Source organism: Nansenia antarctica (genome assembly GCF_963989245.1).
Source record: "Nansenia antarctica genome assembly, chromosome: 6".
Classification (NCBI taxonomy): Eukaryota; Metazoa; Chordata; class Actinopteri; order Argentiniformes; family Microstomatidae; genus Nansenia; species Nansenia antarctica.
The window spans coordinates 74,974,033-74,997,090 of record NC_137676.1 but is presented as its reverse complement, the minus strand read 5'-3'; the positions used below and the strand labels follow the sequence as shown (position 1 = coordinate 74,997,090).

The 23,058-nt window shown below is 52.3% G+C and overlaps 1 protein-coding gene across 1 annotated transcript; it reads right to left on the bottom strand.

Moving 5' to 3' along the window:
• Window positions 1–2,166: 2,166 nt before the first annotated feature.
• sona (SON DNA and RNA binding protein a) lies at window positions 2,167–21,058 on the bottom strand. The gene is made up of 10 exons (XM_080534901.1): window positions 20,981–21,058; window positions 20,355–20,423; window positions 17,442–17,539; window positions 16,454–16,649; window positions 12,144–12,205; window positions 9,488–11,254; window positions 8,402–9,337; window positions 5,369–5,922; window positions 3,720–3,845; window positions 2,167–2,646 (listed from the first exon to the last, which is right to left on the bottom strand). The coding sequence occupies exons 2-10, from the start codon at window positions 20,390–20,392 to the stop codon at window positions 2,644–2,646; spliced, it is 3,780 nt and encodes a 1,259-aa protein (XP_080391027.1). The 5' UTR covers window positions 20,393–20,423; window positions 20,981–21,058; the 3' UTR covers window positions 2,167–2,643.
• Window positions 21,059–23,058: the final 2,000 nt, after the last annotated feature.

Below are 23,058 nucleotides of genomic sequence, written 5' to 3'. Positions count from 1 at the left end.
GTAAAGGAAAACACAATATTCAGGCACCAGATGACCAATCAAAATATAATGTAATATAATGCAATATAAGGCTCTCAGGCATTCTGTACTTTCAAATATGTATTCTCCTTGAGCAGTCAATATCAACTATCAGCTATTTCGCTAGCAAACACGAAAGCTAACTTATTTGCGAAACAGCGCCCCCGCCACCACGTCGGCGCAGTGCCGCAATTGCAGTTACAAATGACAGAAATCCACCGAGTGCAACGCTTGTAGAAAATACGACTGTCAGAGTTTTGTCGAGAGCTGGAGGCGGCTAGAAATATGACGGAGGCGGCCGCCTCAAAATTCTCTATGCAGGAAAAACCCTGATTACCGTTCATGACAAAAGCATTTACTTTTTCTATAATCTATTACATCTCTAACAAAGCTAGCTAGCTAGCTAACAAGCTAACACTTGTTTGGCTAGCTGGTACACACAAACACACTAAAATGGTGCATGAAACATTACACTATGTTGCATGTTTAGTAGGTCTCCAACAAATGTATTTATTCATTATGTTTTATCTTTGACAACCTATTTCTTCCTCCCACCATCTCATTAGTTTTATAGAGGGGTGGCATAATTGTGGTGAGCAGTTTCAGTGGTCTGATAACTGAGGCTAACAAAGGCGTTATCTACCTTATTCACAAAACAACAAATAACTGTTTGGCTATCCTAAGTAAACAACACAAAACCCTAGTAAACAACACATGTAACTCACTAAAACTTACCCAAGAACACAGCAGAAGGTCTGTCTGCAGACGACTGTCCCATGAAAGTGAACTGATGTGGAGATCAATGTCTGAAATCCTGTTGTCTTCTTGTCATCGTCAGATTCGGAGTTCCCGCTATGTATAGTCCAATATGAAGGAGTTCATTAATTGCCCACTGTCGATATTTCTAGCGGCTTCATAAATTCGGTTTATAGCATTAGCTAGAGCATCCGCATCCATCTTGTAAATTAGTCAACAGGTCCAGGTGGCTACTTAAATACGGCTGGAGTGGGCGTGGCTACACACACTGCCACAATATTACGAATAATACCCCCCACCCGACTTTGCTAACTAAATGTAGGTATTTAGTGAATGTAAAACTGTTGGATATGACATCGAGTGGGTTCTTCATCGCTTCGTTTGTCGTCCTATGCCAAAAACCGGAAAACACATTTTTTCACAACAAGACTTGTTTGGCTCGATTGTGAGGTTTCACAATTGCCGAGATGGGGACCTATTAATCAAACCTTGTCACATATATATGTTTATACCGTAGGCTACTATTGGCTTCCCTCAAGTTCAGTGGCAAGATTGCGACCGTGAGATGTTAACCTTAACGTTAATGAGTGTATTTCTAATGTAATAGTACAGTTACAGTAAGCGTAAAGATACAAGGACAACAGTTAGATTAAAGGCCTATATGTAGGCTATATGCTATTATATATGATCTATATAGTTGTAGGCTATATGCTATTATATATTATCTATATAGCGAAATCCGACATCAAAATAGATGATATGCCTCTACAGATCATATTACACCAGGTAGCCTAATCCCAACCCTAAATCATATTACACCAGGTAGCCAATTGACAGAAAATCTGTCGCGGCTTGGAATAAATTGACGGAAATCCATCGTAGCAACGGAGAACTTAAATCCCTGGAGATGTCAAAAGAGTGAGGTCACCCAGCAGAAAGGCATCATCAGGGTCAGGGCGACCCTACCCCCAGGGTAGGAAGACAAGGAAGAGTGATGGATTTTGAGGTTTCCTTTAATAACACATTATGTACAAAGCAAGCATAGTTCCACCCTAACCTTAGTCCCACTTAAGCATAGTAACATCCTAACCGTAGTCCCACTCTAGTGGCGTTAGGGTTGGGGTTGGGTTAGGGTTAGGGTTGGGTTAGGGTTAGAGATGACATCGTGGGCTTCATTAAGAGAACATGAGATGTCGGGTTAATAACTCCCTGAACAGGGCGCACCCCGACTCCAGCCGTAGTTTCACTTCTCGATTGGTTCCCCTCCACTCCTCCACTCCTCCACCCCTCCACCCCTCCACCCCTCCACCCCTCCACTCCTCCACCCCTCCACTCCTCCACCCCTCCACTCCTCCACCCCTCCACCCCTCCACTCCTCCACCCCTACAGGCATGAAAGGACCCTAACCCTACAGGCATGTCACAGCTTTAGATAAGATCTTCAACTTTACCTGGAAGTTCTACATATTACCACTAAAATTATTATTTTTGGACTAAAATCATCTTAGAAAACCAGGAGCACAGGACTTCTTACTGTAGCAGGTAAAAGTCGACGTAGCGCTGGAGTGGCGCTGGCTTTAAAGGTTGGTTAGCAGCTAGCCTGGTTGGCAGCTAGTCTGGTTAGCCATGGTACTGTTTCACTCCATCACAGATTAAAATGTCAACAATAGAACTGCCAGTAGAAACTTTCATCACAAACACAAACAAATAATAAACAGAAAAAATAAAAACATCAAAAAGGGTCAAAACTTTGAAAACGTGTTTCCTTATTTCATGGTGTGTGTGTGTGTGTGTGTGTGTGTGTGTGGGTGTGTGTGGGGGGGGGCCGTACACACACAGCTGATCACTGCTCCTCCTCCGGGCCAGTGGGTTACTGCAGAAACAAACACAGGAGAAACAAGGTTCACTGAAATGTGTAGAGGCTGTGTAACACCTAACCCATCTAAACACCCGACCCTGACCCTGACTGTGTAGAGGCTGTGTAGAGGCTGTGTAGAGGTTGTGTAGAGGCTGTGTAGAGGCTGTGTAGAGGCTGTGTAGAGGCTGTGTAGAGGCTGTGTAGAGGCTGTGTAGAGGCTGTGTAGAGGCTGTGTAGAGGCTGTGTAGAGGTTGTGTAGAGGCTGTGTAGAGGCTGTGTAGAGGCTGTGTAGAGGCTGTGTAGAGGCTGTGTAGAGGTTGTGTAGAGGCTGTGTAGAGGCTGTGTAGAGGCTGTGTAGAGGCTGTGTAGAGGTTGTGTAGAGGCTGTGTAGAGGTTGTGTAGAGGTTGTGTAGAGGCTGTGTAGAGGCTGTGTAGAGGCTGTGTAGAGGCTGTGTAGAGGTTGTGTAGAGGCTGTGTAGAGGCTGTGTAGAGGCTGTGTAGAGGTTGTGTAGAGGCTGTGTAGAGGTTGTGTAGAGGCTGTGTAGAGGCTGTGTAGAGGCTGTGTAGAGGCTGTGTAGAGGCTGTGTAGAGGCTGTGTAGAGGCTGTGTAGAGGCTGTGTAGAGGCTGTGTAGAGGCTGTGTAGAGGCTGTGTAGAGGCTGTGTAGAGGCTGTGTAGAGGTTGTGTAGAGGTTGTGTAGAGGCTGTGTAGAGGTTGTGTAGAGGCTGTGTAGAGGCTGTGTAGAGGCTGTGTAGAGGCTGTAGAGGCTGTGTAGAGGCTGTGTAGAGGCTGTGTAGAGGCTGTGTAGAGGCTGTGTAGAGGTTGTGTAGAGGCTGTGTAGAGGCTGTGTAGAGGTTGTGTAGAGGCTGTGTAGAGGTTGTGTAGAGGCTGTGTAGAGGCTGTGTAGAGGCTGTGTAGAGGTTGTGTAGAGGCTGTGTAGAGGTTGTGTAGAGGCTGTGTAGAGGCTGTGTAGAGGCTGTGTAGAGGTTGTGTAGAGGCTGTGTAGAGGTTGTGTAGAGGCTGTGTAGAGGTTGTGTAGAGGTTGTGTAGAGGCTGTGTAGAGGCTGTGTAGAGGTATGATGTTCTTACACTGAGGATGGTCTTGTTCTCCCGGCGAGGCTTCCTGTCCTCCTTCCTCTCTTCATCCTCGTCATCAGACACATGAGGCCTGGCGATGGCCATCTCCTCCTTACTCTCCGCTATCATCTTACACTTCTACACACACACACACACACACACACACACACACACACACACACACACATTAGAAATACTGCATTACAAACATACATCAGAATGATATTAATAATAATAATAATAATAATACATTAGACTTATATAGCGCTTTTAAAAGATTGAGTAGTAATAGTAAAAAGAAACAAAGAATTAATAAAAGAAAGTATAGGGGTCTAATTACTAAATCTAAGTCTAAGTGTCTTTGTAGGACAATCTGCTCTGTATGCTGCAATTACACCTAGTAGATTTACACCAATTACACCTAGTAGATTTACACCAATTACACCTAGTAGATTTACACCTAGTAGATTTCGGGCGGAGAAGCGGCGAACAAGCAACGCCAGCGTCCTCTCTCAGCCGGCATTTTTTGAAAAAGATATCAGGACCATCTGTTATTAAAAGACTACGGGTGGATAGACAGACTTACTACCCAATATCAGGACCATCTGTTATTAAAAGACTACGGGTGGATAGACAGACTTCAGTGTTTCCCCTAGGTTTGCTGCCTTCGGGGGGTGGCATGGACCGTGGCATGGACCCCCCCCAGGGGGTAAGACCCTGCCTCATACCAGCATCATGTCCAGGGGGTGTACTAACTTGTACATTAAGCCGCCTCACGCTACGGAAACAGGAGATAGGCTCCTTCCCTATGGGCCATTAGGCTCCAGAACCATCGGTTCTCAAGGCTACTTACTTATGTGGTCTTGACTACCTGTCCTTATAAATAATAAAGTGCCTCCAGTTAGCTCTTTAGCTGGCAAGTGTGCAAGGAGACTAGCTCATCTCATCACCTCTGAGCTAGCTAGCTTGCTAGTTCTTTGACACTATTTACACTATGGAACTATAGTCAGACACTTTCTAGTCACGATAATAACGACCAATTTTAATAAACTTTCTCTGTCAGAACACTCAGCAATTATATTTGCTAACGTTTCAACTTGCTTACTTTCAACCTGCAGACATCACAGCCGGCAAAAAGTCTCACGTCTCGCACGCGCACACTTGCGCAAAATCTTGTATTATTCTCCAGCGCTGGCACAGCGCGAAGTGTGGAGATAGGTCTGGCTATGCGAGACTACGGCGGACTAACGTTACCAACGAGCCTATGGGCTTGCCACTCGCCAGATTCGGGTTGGGTGCGTTTAAAAAATGCAGATAGTTTAGCCTGCTTGTCAGATGTTTGGTGTCTACGTCCGTAATAATTCCTCTTTCTTGGGGGGGCGGGGGGTTCCGTTGGGAGGGCCCGCCCCCCCAAGGCAATGGTAGGGGAAACACTGGACTTACTACCCAATATCAGGGCCATCTGTTATTACGGGTAAGGGTTAATGCCATAAAACTGACAACTTTTAACACACATTTTCTAATTTCACTCATTCCTAATTTCTTGGATACACCTCCATAGTGGACATAACATGGCACTTGGTTCACAACTTTGTCACATAAAGTAAACACACACACACACACACACACACACACACACACACACACACACACACACACACCTCTGTGAGTTCCTTGATGCTGTAGATGTTGGCCTGCTGAGCCACCTTCCTCTTGACCTCCGCGATGTGGCCCAGGTTGAGGGTGGGGGGGGGCGGGGCCAGCAGGCAGGGCGGGGGCTTGTTGGTGATGGTGGGGAGGGGGGGCATGGCGCTGAGGGGAGGCAGGGAGGCCAGGGCTCCCATGTTACTGAGGGCAGCAGTCATGGTGGCAGCGGTCATACTGGCCATGGCTGCACTCATGGACATGCCAGCCATGTTCATGTTGGGCATGTTCATGTTAGGCATGTTCATGCCCATGTTAGGCATGCCCATGTTAGGCATGCCCATGTTAGGCATGCCCATGTTAGGCATGCCCATGTTAGGCATGCCCATGGGCATGTTGAGGGGCATGTTGAGGGGCAGGGGCAGGGGCAGGGAGAGGGGGGTGGGGGCCGGGGTGGGCAGGGGCAGCTGGAGGATGGCCTTGGGTCTCAGACTCTCGGGGATCGGTACTCCTGCTTTAGCACACATGGCCGCAGCATTGGCCTTGGCTATCTCCAGTAGCTGGTCTTTATCTGAGAGAGAGAGAGAGAGGGAGGGGTCGAGAGAGAGAGAGAGGGACGGGTCGAGAGAGAGGGAGGAGGAAGAGAGAGGGTTGTTTTTACATTGTATGACAAACAGATATTCTTATATTCTCATTTTACTGTTTTTGGGTCAATGACGTGACGTGTACATTTTGTGTCCGAATATTACAACTATTATATAAACATTCTGGGTTTATAACAAAATTCTGCAAAATGGTTACGGATTTTTATGTAGAAATGTTTGCTTTCCTCAAATCACTTTTTTCACCCAAAACATATTTCATTGATATATCATTCGGAGCAACCAATTTCAAGGCACCATTTTGGACCAAATCAACTGATAATCATCATGTGACAGGATATTACATCATTAAGACCCTTGCAGCAGACCCTCTGAGTGAGAAGAAAAGTAGCCAGCTCTCTCTTAAATGTTTGATAAATGCACTTTTCCGCTCCCTGTTATGAATGTCCTCAAATATCACATCATTCGGTACAACCGCTAAAACACACTGAAAATGTTGAAATATTTTAGAAAGGGTTCATTTAATATGAATTCTTATATCGCTAAGTTCAAGCTCAAGGTCAAGTTCTCACATAGGTAGCTAAACATGTGCCTGTTTTAAGTGTTTACTTGAAGAAAATAATTCGGTACAACCAAAAATCTGGTTAAATATAAATATAATGGTTGTACCGAATGATGACAATCTATGTTAGTCCTATTTGCACATCTTTGGGTGCAAAATATAAAATATATTATTAATGGAAAATGTGTTATACATCATTTAACTTTTTGCACTTCTGAAAACCTTATCCGTCATTGACCCTTTTATTAAATATTGACCGAACACACAGACTAGAGGGTTAGGGTTAACACACAGACTAGAGGCATTGGTGTTCTATGGTGGGTTAGGGTTAACACACAGACTAGAGGCATTGGTGTAAGTTCTATGGTGGGTTAGGGTTCAGTGTTTCCCCTAGGTTTGCTGCCTTGGGGGGGTGGCATGGACCGTGGCATGGACCCCCCCCCCCCAGGGGATAAGACCCTGCCTCATACCAGCGTCATGTCCAGGGGTGTACTTGTACATTAAGCCGCCTCACGCTACGGAAACAGGAGATAGGCTCCTGCCCTATGGGCCATTAGGCTCCAGAACCATCGGTTCTCAAGGCTACTTACTTATGTGGTCTTGACTACCTGTCCACTTTCTCACCTGGTTCTTGCTCTCTCTCTCTCTCTGGTGCCGACACCATCCTGCTCTCTCTCCTTCTCTCCCTCCCTACCCTCCTCTCTCCCTTTTGCTGTCAACCAAAAGGTAAACAAAACAGCCAGAGTATTTATAATCTAATAAGAGGCATACATTGATCCATATCAATTTATAACATAATTATAATTGAATATTGGATTGCTGTGGGCAATCCAGTCAGATAATCATGTCATTTTGACTTTACTCTCTCACCTGAATTTTTTTTGTATGTCCAACTGTAAAAAACGGACATTTCCAATGCTTCAATCAACTGGCAAGTGTGCAAGGAGACTAGCTCATCTCATCACCTCTGAGCTCGCTAGCTTGCTAGTTCTTTGACACTATTTACACTATGGAACTATAGTCAGACACTTTCTAGTCACGATAATAACGACCAATTTTAACCAACTTTCTCTGTCAGAACACTCAGCAATTATATTTGCTAACGTTTGGACTTGCTTACTTTCAATCTGCAGACATCACAGCCGGCAAAAACTCTCGCGTCTCGCGCGCACACTTGCGCAAAATCTTGTATTATTCTCCAGCGCTGGCACAGCGCGAAGTGTGGAGATAGGTCTGGCTATGCGAGACTACGGTGGACTAACGTTACCAACGAGCCTATGGGCTTGCCACTCGCCAGATTCGGGTTGGGTGCGTTTAGAAAACGCGGATATTTTAGCCTGCTTGTCAGATGTTTGGCGTCTACGTCCGTAATAATTCCTCTTTCTTGGGGGGGCGGGGGGTTCAAGGCAATGGTAGGGGAAACACTGGGGTTAACACACAGACTAGAGGCATTGGTGTGAGTTACTTTTCAGGATGCCATGTTGCAACTGGCCGGGGACTTCAGCTGAAAATTAGCCGACTAGGCTAACGCTGCCTTTTTTACTGTATTTTATATGGTTCATGTATTTGGATTGTCCTCGATATAATAAACTAATAAACTAAACTAAACTAAACTATGGTGGGTTAGGGTTAACACACAGACTAGAGGCATTGGTGTGAGTTCTATGGTGGGTTAGGGTTAACACACAGACTAGAGGCATTGGTGTTCTATGGTGGGTTAGGGTTAACACACAGACTAGAGGCATTGGTGTTCTATGGTGGGTTAGGGTTAGTTCATTCTGCTCCTGTGTGAATTCCCTGATTATGTCCATGTTTACGGCATCAGAGGCATTCTAGGGCAGGTGTGTGTGTGTGTGTGTGTGAGAGTGTTTGTGTGTGTGTGTTACCCAGCTCGGTGAGGCGTGGCGGGGTGGCGGAGGTGCTGCGGCGTGTGCGGGAGGTGGAGCGGCGCTTGCGGAGGATGAGGATGGGCGAGTGGCTCGGCTCTCTCTTCCAGCGATCCCGCCGGTCGAACGACCGGCTCCTGAACACGGGCCGGCGGCGCCGGGAGCCGGACCGGGACCTTCTCCTCCGGGCCGGGGAACGGGACTTGGATCTCCTCTTGCGGGCCGGGGTGCGGGACTTGGAACGTTTGGTCCTGGTTCTAGACTTGGATCGGGACTTAGAACGTTTGGTCCTGGTTCTAGACTTGGACCGGGACTTAGAACGTTTGGTCCTGGTTCTAGACTTGGATCGGGACTTGGAACGTTTGGTCCTGGTTCTAGACTTGGACCGGGACTTAGAACGTTTGGTCCTGGTTCTAGACTTGGATCGGGACTTGGAACGTTTGGTCCTGGTTCTAGACTTGGACCGGGACTTGGAACGTTTGGTCCTGGTTCTAGACTTGGATCGGGACTTAGAACGTTTGGTCCTGGTCCTGGATTTGGACTGGGACTTCCTGCGCCTGCCGGTGGAGCGGGAGCGGGACCGTCTCCGAGGGGCGGGGCTTTTGTTGCGTCTGGCCGACGCGGCGCTGGACTCTCTCTTCCGACCTGGAGACTTGGTTCCGGACCGCCTCCTTCTGAGGCCAGACTTAGACGGGGATCGTCGCCGAGGGGACGGAGAGCGTCTCCCTGGAGACCTGGACAGCTTCCTGTCAGAAGGCGAGCGCGATGCTGACAACTTCCTGTCAGAGGACTGGCGTTGTTTAGAGGAGTTCTTCCTGACAGGAGATGATGGTTGTTTAGAGCAGGAAGTCTTCTTACTGGGAGAAGAGCCATCTGACACAGAGCTGGACCTGGATCCAGCACCCTCCTCAGGGTCGTCATCCTCCTCCTCCTCCCCCCCCACCTCCTCCTCCGCCTCCTCCTCCTCTTCCTCCTCCCCACCCACCTCCTCCTCCCCTCCGCCCACCACCTCCTCCTCTGCCTCGTCCACCTCCTCTTCCTCCTCCCCACCCACCTCCTCCTCCTCCTCTGCCTCCTCCACCTCCTCTTCCTCCTCCTCCTCCTTATCTGGTGCTGTGGAGGTGTGGTTGCTGCTGTGGCCTAGCAGCCCAGCTTGGGGAGGATTGTTGGTGGAGCTGGGTCCGGCAGCCAGAGGCAGGGGTTTCCAGGGTCCCGCTGCAACGACTGGTTCACCAGGAGACGCCAGAGGGCTTTCCTCCCTGGCTGGTTCTTCAATGGGACACTTGTCTCCTTCTGCACCTCCTTCATCCAGGTGCCTGGAAGTGGACCGAGCCGACGAGGTTGAGGAGACCGACCGGGATCCGGACTTGACCGACCGGGATCCGGACTTGGACCTGGAGCGTCTGCCGGCTTTAGGAGTTGGAGACTTGGACCTGAGACGGCGCGGAGGCGGCGGCGGGGTTCTGGTTGCCCTCGGGGATTTGGACTGTCTCCTCTGAGCTGGGGACCTCCTGGATGTGGACCTGGAGTGCCGTTCCCTCCGCAGAACCACAACTGAGCGAGATCGTGTCCTGTGGGCTTTCTTGCCGGGCCGGGAGGCGGGCTTCCTGCTAGGGGGTGTGCGGCTCCGCCCCTTCCTGCCAGACCGCGACCCAGAGCGCCAGGCCCGCCGGGATCGGGATCGTCTTCCCCGACCACGGGACTTGCTTCTGGACCGCCTGACTGGGCCGCGAGTTCTGGATTCAGAGCGCCTCCCTCGTCTGGGTGATCGGGACCGGCGCCCGGTTCTCCTGGGAGATTTGGACCGGGACAGCCTGATTCTCCTGGGAGATTTGGACCGGGACAGCCTTGTTCTCCTGGGAGATTTGGACCGGGACAGCCTTGTTCTCCTGGGAGATTTGGACCGGGACAGCCTTGTTCTCCTGGGAGATTTGGACCGGGACAGCCTGGTTCTCCTGGGAGATTTGGACTGGGACAGCCTTGTTCTCCTGGGAGATTTGGACCGGGACAGCCTGGTTCTCCTGGGAGATTTGGACCGGGACAGCCTGGTTCTCCTGGGAGATTTGGACCGGGACAGCCTTGTTCTCCTGGGAGATTTGGACCGGGACAGCCTGGTTCTCCTGGGAGATTTGGACCGGGACAGCCTGGTTCTCCTGGGAGATTTGGACCGGGACAGCCTTGTTCTCCTGGGAGATTTGGACCGGGACAGCCTGGTTCTCCTGGGAGATTTGGACCGGGACAGCCTGGTTCTCCTGGGAGATTTGGACTGTTTCCTCTTGGGGCTGTTGCTGTCGTAGCTTTTGGACCGGGACCGCCTTATGGTTCTGTCATTGCGTGACCCGACCCGCCTCGGGCTGCGGGAGCGACTACCGGACCTGGAGCGGGCCGGGCGGCGGTCCTTCCCCCTGGGGCCGGCGCACGCCTCTTCCTGCTTGGGGACGATGTCAGGTAGCTCCCTGGCGCACCCCGGTGGTTCAGAGAAGGACTGCTTGTCACGACCAGCAGGGAGAGCACTCCTGTCTTCCACCGCCCCGACCGCAGCGCCACACTCCTCCTCCTCTGAGGGGGGGGGGCTCTTCCCCGGGCTGGGGGCGTCCTGGGTCAGGGGGGGGATCCTCTCGTCCCGCCCTGCCTTGGAGGGCAGGGGGGACCCCCGTTCTGCTCCGGGGGCTGTCGGTTTCACCTCGCTCTCCGACTCTGAGCCCGACACAGACGAGCTCTCGGAGGGGAGGGAGCGGGAGGGGGACTTCCTCTCTTGTTTCTCTTCTTCTTTTCTCTTCCTCTTCCTCTTCTTTTTCCCGGCATGTCTTTTGTGCTTCCTGGCTTTGGCGTCTGACTCCATCTCCAGGTGCTCTGCAAGGACAGGGACAGGTTAGAGGGACCCAACCCCGACCAGAGCTGACCGCTGTGTGTGTGACCTGACCCTAACACTGGAGCTGGCTGCTGTGTGTGTGACCTGACCCTAACACTGGACCTGACCCTAACACTGGAGCTGACCCTAACACTGGAGCTGACCCTAACACTGGAGCTGACCCTAACACTGGACCTGACCTCTGTGTGTGTGACCTGACCCTAACACTGGACCTGACCCTAACACTGGAGCTGACCCTAACACTGGACCTGACCCTAACACTGGAGCTGACCCTAACACTGGACCTGACCCTAACACTGGAGCTGGCCGCTGTGTGTGTGACCTGACCCTAACACTGGACCTGACCTCTGTGTGTGTGACCTGACCCTAACACTGGAGCTGACCCTAACACTGGAGCTGACCCTAACACTGGACCTGACCCTGACGCGTCCTAACGATTCCCACCCGAGTTGGGGTAGACCACGCCAACTTCTGGAATATGTAGTTTTTTTTTGTTTTGTTTTTCTCAAACACAAACACAGTCACTGACACTAAGAATAGGCGCGCGTTCCAGGGCCCACAGGGCAATGAGAGCCGCTTGCGGCCGTGCCCGCGCGAACATTGACCGTTGGCCCGCGGCACACTCAGCGCCGCCGAGTTGCATACAGAGATGGGTAACCTATATCTAATCGTGCACCCCGTGTTACGTCACAAGCTAAAATCCAATGGTGTTGCGGAACGACCTGCGGGGCGGAAGAACAAGATAGAGAACACCCCTACATATTCCAGAAGTTGGCGTGGTCTACCCCAACTCGGGTGGGAATCGTTAGGACGCGACCCTGACACTGGAGCTGGCTGCTGTGTGTGTGTGTGTGTGGGGGGGGCACGTACCTGTGGACACGTCCCTGGTGGCTTCCTCTTTCACATCCGGCTGGTCTCCTGCCCCCCTCAGACTACACACACACACACACACACACACACACACACACACACACACACACACATAAACAATTTTTTTAGAGACAAACATCAGAAAATAAGAGAAAACCACCCCAACATTCACCCCCCTCCCTCTCCAACTACCAGTGATGCCCCCCCCCTACCTTGTTATGGGGTGCCCCCCCCCCCTACCTTGTTATGGGGTGCCCCCCCCCCTACCTTGTTATGGGGTGCCCCCCCCCCCTACCTTGTTATGGGGTGCCCCCCCCCCTACCTTGTTATGGGGTGCCCCCCCCCCTACCTTGTTATGGGGTGCCCCCCCCCCCTACCTTGTTATGGGGTGCCCCCCCCCCTACCTTGTTATGAGGTGCCCCCCCCCCCTACCTTGTTATGAGGTGCCCCCCCCCCTACCTTGTTATGGGGTGCCCCCCCCCCCTACCTTGTTATGGGGTGCCCCCCCCCTACCTTGTTATGAGGTGCCCCCCCCCCTACCTTGTTATGGGGTGCCCCCCCCCCTACCTTGTTATGAGGTGCCCCCCCCCCCTACCTTGTTATGGGGTGCCCCCCCCCCTACCTTGTTATGAGGTGCCCCCCCCCCCTACCTTGTTATGAGGTGCCCCCCCCCCCTACCTTGTTATGAGGTGCCCCCCCCCCTACCTTGTTATGGGGTGCCCCCCCCCCTACCTTGTTATGAGGTGCCCCCCCCCCTACCTTGTTATGGGGTGCCCCCCCCCCTACCTTGTTATGGGGTGCCCCCCCCCCTACCTTGTTATGGGGTGCCCCCCCCCCCTACCTTGTTATGAGGTGCCCCCCCCCCCTACCTTGTTATGAGGTGCCCCCCCCCCTACCTTGTTATGGGGTGCCCCCCCCCCTACCTTGTTATGAGGTGCCCCCCCCCCTACCTTGTTATGGGGTGCCCCCCCCCCTACCTTGTTATGGGGTGCCCCCCCCCCTACCTTGTTATGAGGTGCCCCCCCCCCTACCTTGTTATGGGGTGCCCCCCCCCCTACCTTGTTATGGGGTGCCCCCCCCCCTACCTTGTTATGGGGTGCCCCCCCCCCCTACCTTGTTATGAGGTGCCCCCCCCCCCTACCTTGTTATGAGGTGCCCCCCCCCCTACCTTGTTATGGGGTGCCCCCCCCCCCTACCTTGTTATGGGGTGCCCCCCCCCTACCTTGTTATGAGGTGCCCCCCCCCCCTACCTTGTTATGGGGTGCCCCCCCCCCCTACCTTGTTATGGGGTGCCCCCCCCCCCTACCTTGTTATGAGGTGCCCCCCCCCCCTACCTTGTTATGAGGTGCCCCCCCCCCCTACCTTGTTATGGGGTGCCCCCCCCCTACCTTGTTATGGGGTGCCCCCCCCCCTACCTTGTTATGGGGTGCCCCCCCCCCCTACCTTGTTATGAGGTGCCCCCCCCCCTACCTTGTTATGAGGTGCCCCCCCCCCTACCTTGTTATGGGGTGCCCCCCCCCCTACCTTGTTATGGGGTGCCCCCCCCCCTACCTTGTTATGGGGTGCCCCCCCCCCTACCTTGTTATGGGGTGCCCCCCCCCCTACCTTGTTATGGGGTGCCCCCCCCCCCTACCTTGTTATGAGGTGCCCCCCCCCCCTACCTTGTTATGGGGTGCCCCCCCCCCTACCTTGTTATGGGGTGCCCCCCCCCCTACCTTGTTATGAGGTGCCCCCCCCCCTACCTTGTTATGGGGTGCCCCCCCCCCTACCTTGTTATGGGGTGCCCCCCCCCCCTACCTTGTTATGGGGTGCCCCCCCCCCCCTACCTTGTTATGAGGTGCCCCCCCCCCCTACCTTGTTATGAGGTGCCCCCCCCCCTACCTTGTTATGGGGTGCCCCCCCCCCCTACCTTGTTATGGGGTGCCCCCCCCCCCTACCTTGTTATGGGGTGCCCCCCCCCCTACCTTGTTATGAGGTGCCCCCCCCCCTACCTTGTTATGGGGTGCCCCCCCCCCTACCTTGTTATGAGGTGCCCCCCCCCCCTACCTTGTTATGGGGTGCCCCCCCCCCTACCTTGTTATGAGGTGCCCCCCCCCCTACCTTGTTATGGGGTGCCCCCCCCCCTACCTTGTTATGGGGTGCCCCCCCCCCCTACCTTGTTATGGGGTGCCCCCCCCCCCCTACCTTGTTATGAGGTGCCCCCCCCCCTACCTTGTTATGGGGTGCCCCCCCCCCCTACCTTGTTATGAGGTGCCCCCCCCCTACCTTGTTATGGGGTGCCCCCCCCCCTACCTTGTTATGGGGTGCCCCCCCCCCCTACCTTGTTATGAGGTGCCCCCCCCCTACCTTGTTATGAGGTGCCCCCCCCCCCTACCTTGTTATGAGGTGCCCCCCCCCTACCTTGTTATGGGGTGCCCCCCCCCCTACCTTGTTATGGGGTGCCCCCCCCCCTACCTTGTTATGAGGTGCCCCCCCCCCCCTACCTTGTTATGAGGTGCCCCCCCCCCCTACCTTGTTATGAGGTGCCCCCCCCCCTACCTTGTTATGAGGTGCCCCCCCCCCCTACCTTGTTATGGGGTGCCCCCCCCCCTACCTTGTTATGGGGTGCCCCCCCCCCTACCTTGTTATGAGGTGCCCCCCCCCCCTACCTTGTTATGAGGTGCCCCCCCCCCCTACCTTGTTATGAGGTGCCCCCCCCCCTACCTTGTTATGGGGTGCCCCCCCCCCTACCTTGTTATGGGGTGCCCCCCCCCTACCTTGTTATGAGGTGCCCCCCCCCCCTACCTTGTTATGGGGTGCCCCCCCCCCTACCTTGTTATGGGGTGCCCCCCCCCCCTACCTTGTTATGAGGTGCCCCCCCCCCCTACCTTGTTATGAGGTGCCCCCCCCCCCTACCTTGTTATGGGGTGCCCCCCCCCCCCTACCTTGTTATGAGGTGCCCCCCCCCCCTACCTTGTTATGGGGTGCCCCCCCCCCTACCTTGTTATGGGGTGCCCCCCCCCTACCTTGTTATGGGGTGCCCCCCCCCCCTACCTTGTTATGGGGTGCCCCCCCCCCTACCTTGTTATGAGGTGCCCCCCCCCCTACCTTGTTATGGGGTGCCCCCCCCCCTACCTTGTTATGGGGTGCCCCCCCCCTACCTTGTTATGAGGTGCCCCCCCCCCTACCTTGTTATGGGGTGCCCCCCCCCCCCTACCTTGTTATGGGGTGCCCCCCCCCCCCTACCTTGTTATGAGGTGCCCCCCCCCCCTACCTTGTTATGGGGTGCCCCCCCCCCTACCTTGTTATGGGGTGCCCCCCCCCCTACCTTGTTATGGGGTGCCCCCCCCCCTACCTTGTTATGGGGTGCCCCCCCCCCTACCTTGTTATGGGGTGCCCCCCCCCCTACCTTGTTATGGGGTGCCCCCCCCCCCTACCTTGTTATGGGGTGCCCCCCCCCCTACCTTGTTATGGGGTGCCCCCCCCCTACCTTGTTATGGGGTGCCCCCCCCCCTACCTTGTTATGGGGTGCCCCCCCCCCCCTACCTTGTTATGGGGTGCCCCCCCCCCTACCTTGTTATGGGGTGCCCCCCCCCCTACCTTGTTATGGGGTGCCCCCCCCCCTACCTTGTTATGGGGTGCCCCCCCCCTACCTTGTTATGGGGTGCCCCCCCCCCTACCTTGTTATGGGGTGCCCCCCCCCCTACCTTGTTATGGGGTGCCCCCCCCCCTACCTTGTTATGGGGTGCCCCCCCCCCCTACCTTGTTATGGGGTGCCCCCCCCCCTACCTTGTTATGGGGTGCCCCCCCCCCCCTACCTTGTTATGAGGTGCCCCCCCCCTACCTTGTTATGGGGTGCCCCCCCCCCTACCTTGTTATGAGGTGCCCCCCCCCCTACCTTGTTATGGGGTGCCCCCCCCCCTACCTTGTTATGGGGTGCCCCCCCCCCTACCTTGTTATGAGGTGCCCCCCCCCCTACCTTGTTATGAGGTGCCCCCCCCCTACCTTGTTATGGGGTGCCCCCCCCCCCTACCTTGTTATGAGGTGCCCCCCCCCTACCTTGTTATGAGGTGCCCCCCCCCCTACCTTGTTATGAGGTGCCCCCCCCCTACCTTGTTATGAGGTGCCCCCCCCCCTACCTTGTTATGAGGTGCCCCCCCCCCTACCTTGTTATGGGGTGCCCCCCCCCCCTACCTTGTTATGGGGTGCCCCCCCCCCTACCTTGTTATGGGGTGCCCCCCCCCCCTACCTTGTTATGGGGTGCCCCCCCCCCTACCTTGTTATGGGGTGCCCCCCCCCCTACCTTGTTATGAGGTGCCCCCCCCCCCTACCTTGTTATGGGGTGCCCCCCCCCCTCGTCAGACTCAGACTCCGAGCTGCTGTCCTCTTTGCGTTTCTTCCTCTTCTTCTTGCTTTTGTGTTTTTTGTGCTTCTTGTTCTTTTTGTTGGTCTGGTTCTCCTCGTCTCTCCACTCTCCTCCGTCCTCCCTCTCCATCACCCCCTCTTCACCTGGAAGGACCAGCACACCTGGTTACACACACACCTGGTTACACACACACCTGGTTACACACACACCTGGTTACACACACACCTGGTTACACACACACCTGGTTACACACACACCTGGTTACACACACACCTGGTTACACACACACCTGGTTACACACACACCTGGTTAAACTACCTCCGACTGGTTATAGGAGGTAGTTTACTGACTGACTGGTTATAGGAGGTAGTTTACTGACTGACTGGTTATAGGAGGTAGTTTACTGACTGGTTATAGGAGGTAGTTTACTGACTGACTGGATATAGGAGGTAGTTTACTGACTGACTGGTTATAGGAGGTAGTTTACTGACTGACTGGTTATAGGAGGTAGTTTACTGACTGACTGGATATAGGAGGTAGTTTACTGACTGACTGGTTATAGGAGGTAGTTTACTGACTGACTGGATATAGGAGGTAGTTTACTGACTGACTGGTTATAGGAGGTAGTTTACTGACTGGTTATAGGAGGTAGTTTACTGACTGACTGGTTATAGGAGGTAGTTTACTGACTGGTTATAGGAGGTAGTTGACTGACTGGTTATAGGAGGTAGTTTACTGACTGACTGGTTATAGGAGGTAGTTTACTGACTGACTGGTTATAGGAGGTAGTTTACTGACTGACTGGTTATAGGAGGTAGTTTACTGACTGACTGGTTATGGGAGGTAGTTTACTGACTGACAGAGATGCAGACCAGTGATATCCCCATGTAGCCCTAAACCCTAAACCTGCTGCCCAGTGTTAAGAGGGGTGTGACCTCTGACCCTGACCTCACCTGGCTGGACCTCCTCCATCTCTGCAGCCCCTCTGGGTCTCCTGTTGGCTGACCTCTGACCTCTGACCTCTTCCAGCTGAGTTGGACAATCAACGTTTCTGGAGGGAAAGAAGCATGACAATGTCTGTAGCTGTGTGGTGGTGTTGAGTTCATACGTCTGGTCTGGTTCATGTCTGTAGCTGTGTGGTGGTGTTGAGTTCATACGTCTGGTCTGGTTCATGTCTGTAGCTGTGTGGTGGTGTTGAGTTCATACGTCTGGTCTGGTTCATGTCTTTAGCTGTGTGGTGGTGTTGAGTTCATACGTCTGGTCTGGTTCATGTCTGTAGCTGTGTGGTGGTGTTGAGTTCATACGTCTGGTCTGGTTCATGTCTGTAGCTGTGTGGTGGTGTTGAGTTCATACGTCTGGTCTGGTTCATGTCTTTAGCTGTGTGGTGGTGTTGAGTTCATACGTCTGGTCTGGTTCATGTCTTTAGCTGTGTGGTGGTGTTGAGTTCATACGCCTGGTCTGGTTCATGTCTTTAGCTGTGTGGTGGTGTTGAGTTCATACGTCTGGTCTGGTTCATGTCTTTAGCTGTGTGGTGGTGTTGAGTTCATACGTCTGGTCTGGTTCATGTCTTTAGCTGTGTGGTGGTGTTGAGTTCATACGCCTGGTCTGGTTCATGTCTTTAGCTGTGTGGTGGTGTTGAGTTCATACGTCTGGTCTGGTTCATGTCTTTAGCTGTGTGGTGGTGTTGAGTTCATACGTCTGGTCTGGTTCATGTCTTTAGCTGTGTGGTGGTGTTGAGTTCATACGTCTGGTCTGGTTCATGTCTTTAGCTGTGTGGTGGTGTTGAGTTCATACGTCTGGTCTGGTTCATGTCTGTAGCTGTGTGGTGGTGTTGAGTTCATACGTCTGGTCTGGTTCATGTCTGTAGCTGTGTGGTGGTGTTGAGTTCATACGTCTGGACTGGTTCATGTCTTTAGCTGTGTGGTGGTGTTGAGTTCATACGTCTGGTCTGGTTCATGTCTTTAGCTGTGTGGTGGTGTTGAGTTCATACGTCTGGTCTGGTTCATGTCTGTAGCTGTGTGGTGGTGTTGAGTTCATACGTCTGGTCTGGTTCATGTCTGTAGCTGTGTGGTGGTGTTGAGTTCATACGTCTGGTCTGGTTCATGTCTTTAGCTGTGTGGTGGTGTTGAGTTCATACGTCTGGTCTGGTTCATGTCTTTAGCTGTGTGGTGGTGTTGAGTTCATACGTCTGGTCTGGTTCATGTCTGTAGCTGTGTGGTGGTGTTGAGTTCATACGTCTGGACTGGTTCATGTCTTTAGCTGTGTGGTGGTGTTGAGTTCATACGTCTGGACTGGTTCATGTCTTTAGCTGTGTGGTGGTGTTGAGTTCATACGTCTGTCTGGTTCATGTCTTTAGCTGTGTGGTGGTGTTGAGTTCATACGTCTGGACTGGTTCATGTCTTTAGCTGTGTGGTGGTGTTGAGTTCATACGTCTGTCTGGTTCATGTCTTTAGCTGTGTGGTGGTGTTGAGTTCATACGTCTGGACTGGTTCATGTCTTTAGCTGTGTGGTGGTGTTGAGTTCATACGTCTGGTCTGGTTCATGTTAAGGCTGCCACGATTAGTCGACTAGTCACGACGACGTCGACTACCAAAATCGTCGCCGACATATTTGGTAATCGCCATAGTCGCATGTTTTTTTGGAGCTGAAATAAGCGTTTTTTTTTTTGCCTAGCACCAGGGGAGCCCCCCCTCCCAAATTTCGTTGTTTGGTACCTGTACTATATCAATGAGAATAAAGACCATTCATTTCATTCGATAAGCATTCGTTTTTCTTCCCTGAAGCTGCCACTGGCTAGCGTCTCCCAGTGTCTTTGATGTACATGCGCAGTGTCGGTCATCCGGGGCACACGTGACTTCCCCGGAAAAACAAACAGAGAAATGTCTTCCTGTCCTCGTACCTCTAAAGTGTGGGAGCATTTCAACCACAACGTTGAAAAAAAGAATGTAAAATGTAAAATTTGCAAAGCTGAACTCGCTTATCATGGCAGCACGTCTATGATGCGCGAGCATCTAAAAAGGAAGCACGTTGTGGCAGATGACGAGGAAGACGATGGCTCGTCTCGGTAAGCTAGTTAGCTTGTTATTGGCTAACGATATCGTTACGTTAAAAGCCTTCTTACATTATTTTACGTTGTCATCAAAGCGATACTTATCAAATAGCTAAAAATGTTGTCTTAACGTTACAGTGCTAAGAAGGCGCGTTCTACTATGAGATGAGTGAAGCAAAGCAAAACTTTTGTACTCTGTACAAGTATTTATTTTTGTTTTTGTATTCTTTTGGTTGCCTAGTGCCTAGCCTACCTCATTTTACTCAGCAGTTTGCACCCTCTACTACTCTTTACATTACATTACATGCAAGTGATGCCAGAAATAAATCTGCAAAGTTCATTAAAATATCTATTTTTGAGTGAACAATCATTTTAATTGTCTTTATTTTTAGTTAGCACATGCCTACAACAACAACTAACAACTTCAAGCTAAATTTAGAAGCTGATTTAGAAGATGATAGCTAAATAAGAGCGATTGAGTAATTGTGCGATAAGCTGTAATTTATGATCCGATTAGTCGACTAATCGTTAAAATAATCGGTGACTAGTCGACTATGAAAATAATCGTTTGTGGCAGCCCTAGTTCATGTCTTTAGCTGTGTGGTGGTGTTGAGTTCATACATCTGGTCTGGTTCATGTCTTTAGCTGTGTGGTGGTGTTGAGTTCATACGTCTGGTCTGGTTCATGTCTTTAGCTGTGTGGTGGTGTTGAGTTCATACGTCTGGACTGGTTCATGTCTTTAGCTGTGTGGTGGTGTTGAGTTCATACGTCTGGTCTGGTTCATGTCTTTAGCTGTGTGGTGGTGTTGAGTTCATACGTCTGGTTAGGGTCTAGTTGATGTCTGGTCTGGTTCATGTGTGTAGGGTTAGGGTTCTGATGTGAAAAGCTGCAATGGAAACATTTTGAATAAAACATTTGTTGATGTTGAATCCTTATTTCCCCCCACTATATATAGGCCTAACACACACACAGACACACACACACGCACACACAACACACAACACACACACACACACACACACACAGAAGTCAAACTAGACATATGCAGCTCTACATAGACAGTTATAGACATGTTTAACACTTTGGTTCAGGGATTAGACTGACCCTTAACGTCCAGGCGAGAAGTGTAGCAGCTAGCTGCTGTTAGCCTGTTAGCATTAGAGATAGTCTGTTAGCCTGTTAGCATTAGAGATAGTTAGCTGTTAGCCTGTTAGCATTAGAGCTAGTTGGTTAGTCACATGTGCTGCAGACGCAGCTAGCTAAGCTCAGCTAACAAAGGCCGTTAGCACGCTAACCTGACGTTAGCCAGCCAGCCAGTTAGCTCGGGATGCTAAACAAGGTTCTCCTGCTGAGGCTCTGAGAACACCCAGGGGTTAGGGTTAGGGTTAGGTAACCAGGGTTACAGTAACATATGTACATACATACAGAGCGCATCTGTCTCACCTGGTCTATCTGCTTATCTGATGGTTATGAAACTCTGCGGGCTGCTCGTCTAGCCGCCATCTTCCTCCCGGGTCGCCATGACAGCGTCGTTTCCGGGTGCCCAGGGTGCACTGCGTTGGTGGCCGCGCGCTGCGAGAAGGGTCCAGCTGCAGGCATCACGCGCATCACCCGGACGCTTGATGGACCATATTTGGTTGGAGCGCGTCATCACAGAAGTAACCGCGAGAAACCGCGAGATTTTGAAGGATCTTAAAAGCATGGCGAGATTTTAAAGGACATTTAACACACGAATTACAAATACAATGGCAAATGCAGCTCAGGTGAGAATTTCGAAATATTATTAATGAACATGTTATAGTTTTCAGATGTGTATTTATTATTTAGGTTGTTGCATGTGTTACGCATTTGGCTGTTTCGCTGCTGGTTATTAGTGATTGGGGACTGGGAGTGACACTGTTCCCCTATGCTCTCTATTTAAGGCACCAGCAAACAGTAGGAGGGGAGAGTGGTTTGGGAACGAGGGTTACGACGAGGGAGTACAACGAGACAGAGAGCGACAACTAGACGACCACCAGACGAAAACCTGCCGAGTACCAGAGGGACCTGCGACGTTGGAACGAGAGAACACCTGATACACGCCAGGCGCCGAGCTGTGGTCCCGAGCAGAGGGACGACTGGCCACCAACGGAGCTGTCCGTGTCTGACCACTGGGGGTTGTGATTCCAGAGGCCTGTTGGGAAACCTGGGAGGGTGCAGCCAGCGCCCTTCCCAAAGTTAAGTGACTTTTTGTTTGCTTACTTTGGAGGTTGAGGGCTAACCCTACTGTCTAGCATAGCTGAGAGCCAGTTGATGGACTGTGTGGTTGCCTGTCACTCGTGCAACCTGCTGAGTCACTCTTTCCTGTCCTCAGCTAAGTGATTGGAGCCACGCTGGGTCGTGAGGATGCGCCGGACCTCCCCATAGGCGACGGGGTACAGTCTGGAGTCAACCCTGGGCGGAGCCCCGGTCAAGAGTTTATCGTACTATCCTATCCCATCCGACCCTGCTGTTTTTAAAGAGCCTTTTATACTGTTCCTGGTCTCTGACATCACTTATAAGATACACACCGGCTAGACCCCTACGGTCTAGTGGCACTTTTCCTGGAGGCGCTGTGTACAGGTTTTTCGCCCCTGCTTGCCTGCCGTGCGCTGGGCTCCCTGGGCCTCTCCTCGGGGGCCCCCGGCCGGCCTGCGTGCTTGGTCTGTTCTGCCGCTGGGGCACCTGACCCGGCTAGCCTCGTGCAGGGCTATGATAGTCTGAGCCTGGTGGCCTGGGCCGGGTGCGCCGGTGGTGGGGCGGGTCGGGCGTGTGGGGTCCCCCCGAGGGGCTTGTGGGGGGCCGCGGCTTTGCACTGGTGGGCAAACTGGTAAGTAGTCGCTCTACCACTAGAGGGCTGCAGGGGAATTTTCCTTGATGCACAGTGCACAGGTTTTTTACCCTTGCGTCCTTTTGACGAAGCTATCACTGGAACCTGGACACTGGACACAACACTGAACACTACACTACACTGGACACTGAACATCTGTCATTACGTGAAGCGCATTGAGTCGCATCTTGTGAGAAATGCGCTATACAAATAAAACTAGAATTGATTTGATCCCTTGTACACTTTTTTGGGCATTTGTGTTGCAACACACCTGTACATTGTGCACTCTACCCTAGGCCCTTATTTTACTCTAGACAGAAGGGTCGTAACACTTGTTATTAATTCCATTTGGTATACCTCAAACTTTCTTGCATTTCTGGTGTTTGCATTTTACATATTCTAAATATATGCTATCTACATGTTGCACTGGATGGGGTTAGTGCTGTTGACTCATCAGAAAGTAAAGACTAATTCACAGAGTGTATGAAGATTCCAGTAAGGGTTTTGTGAATGAGCCCTAGTGCTGTGGACTCATCAGAAATATAATGTTTGATTTAGCTCATCAGTGGGCACTCAGCACCATGGACACCTCCAGCCCAGCACCTTGCACAACGGTTCCTGCCCTGCTCCATGGATTACAACGATAATCGCCTGACCCTTGCCTGACTCCACC

Bases quoted from the DNA above. Each gene is read 5' to 3' on its own strand.
- sona (XM_080534901.1), bottom strand. From the start codon at position 20,392: ATGAACCAGACCAGACATCAACTAGACCCTAACCAGAC. The intron at 12,206-16,453 runs GTAGGGGGGGGG...GTGTGTGTGTAG, and splicing joins GGGGGGCACCCCATAACAAG to TCTGAGGGGGGCAGGAGACC. The intron at 5,923-8,401 runs GTAACACACACA...TCTCTCTCTCAG, and splicing joins GCCACGCCTCACCGAGCTGG to ATAAAGACCAGCTACTGGAG.